General features: G+C 60.9%; 1 protein-coding gene across 1 annotated transcript in view; it reads right to left on the minus strand.

Moving 5' to 3' along the window:
• Positions 1-1,289, minus strand: part of LOC125481815 (integrin alpha-X-like) — a gene marked incomplete at its 3' end in the record, with an annotated part of 3,517 nt that overhangs the window by 745 nt on the left and 1,483 nt on the right. The window contains exons 2-3 of the mRNA XM_048593730.1: positions 1,026-1,097; positions 58-252 (exon numbers count right to left, since the gene is read on the minus strand). Of these exons, the coding sequence (XP_048449687.1) occupies positions 58-252; positions 1,026-1,097 (267 nt within the window). The remainder of the gene's footprint in view (positions 1-57; positions 253-1,025; positions 1,098-1,289) is intronic.

Genomic DNA, 1,289 nt, shown 5'->3' on the forward strand with positions numbered 1-1,289 from the left:
GCCCGCTCCCTCGGCGCTGACCCTCCGACAGCGCCCGCTCCCTCGGCGCTGACCCACTGACAGCGTGGCGCTGACTGCCTGAATACTCTCGCCTGACGTTTGAAGCGAGAGGGCGCTCAGCGCGACTTGGGCTCTGACCTGAGTGGGGTCGGACCACGTCATCGCCCCAGTCACTGAAAAGACAGCTGAACTCCTGTACCTCAGCTGTTGCAGCTGGAAGGTGAAGATGTGGCACGCCGAGACTTTGCAGATCTGCGGGGAAAGGGCGAGAGAGAGTTTGGTGTTTGATGGTGAGGGAGAGTCTCCAGGCTGTAAACGCTGAGCAGATACCTGCCCTCCGCACCCCCATTCACGCTGCACAAACGCCAGGCAACGCCCATCTCCAACAAGAGAGAATCTAACCCCCCCCATCTTGATGTTCAATGGTGTTCCCATCACTGAATCCACACCCCACCCCCCACTACCAACATCCTAGGGGTCCCCATTGAGCAGAAACTGACCCGGGACCCCAGCCCCATATCAATCCTGTGGCTACAGGGAGCGGGTCAGAGGCTGGGAATCCTGCAGCGAGTAACTCCCGTCCTGACTCGCCCCACCCCAAAGCCTCTCCCACCATCCACAAGGCAGGAAGGGGGGAGGGAATACTCCCCACTTGCCCCTGGAAAGGGGGGGGGGGGCAGCTCCGACAACACTCGGGAAGGTCCAAGGACAAAGCATGGCCCCGTTCCCCCCCCCCCCCCCCCACCAAGCCCGATCAACACTCTGCCCCCAACCCCCCCAACCTACCTTCAACATCCCCTCCCTCTACCAAACGCCCTGCAGTGACTTAGCAAGGATCCCCCAACCCGCCCACTGCCCCCCCTCCCCAAAAGGACTAAGGGTAGCGGAGGCCCACCCAAACCCCCGCCACACGCGCCATCCCAACGTTGGGTTCAGCTAGGTTTGAGTGGAAAAGGTGTGCCCGTCCTACCTGCTAATAAAGGGGGGGGGGGGGGGCAAGGATGTGAGGGAGCGGGCATCTGTACCTGAGAGTTGTTGGAGGGCACCAGGCTGTTCATGTCCCCTTTCCAATTGCTTTGGTGATAATAGCTCTGTATCTGTAGGAGGGAAGAGCAGAGAGGTGTAAACGGAGGAGGAGTTGGGGGGGACAACAACTCGGCGTTCCTTTCGGGAGGGAGCTGCGCGCAAAAGCGGGGAGGTTTAACTGTACTCCGAGGCCGCAGCCGGAGTGCTGCGTACAGTTCCGAGGGCCCCATATCCACGAAAGGGATAGACCGGGATGCAGCACA

Source organism: Rhincodon typus, unplaced genomic scaffold (genome assembly GCF_021869965.1).
Source record: "Rhincodon typus isolate 14 unplaced genomic scaffold, sRhiTyp1.1 hic_rhity00003696, whole genome shotgun sequence".
NCBI classification, from domain to species: Eukaryota; Metazoa; Chordata; class Chondrichthyes; order Orectolobiformes; family Rhincodontidae; genus Rhincodon; species Rhincodon typus.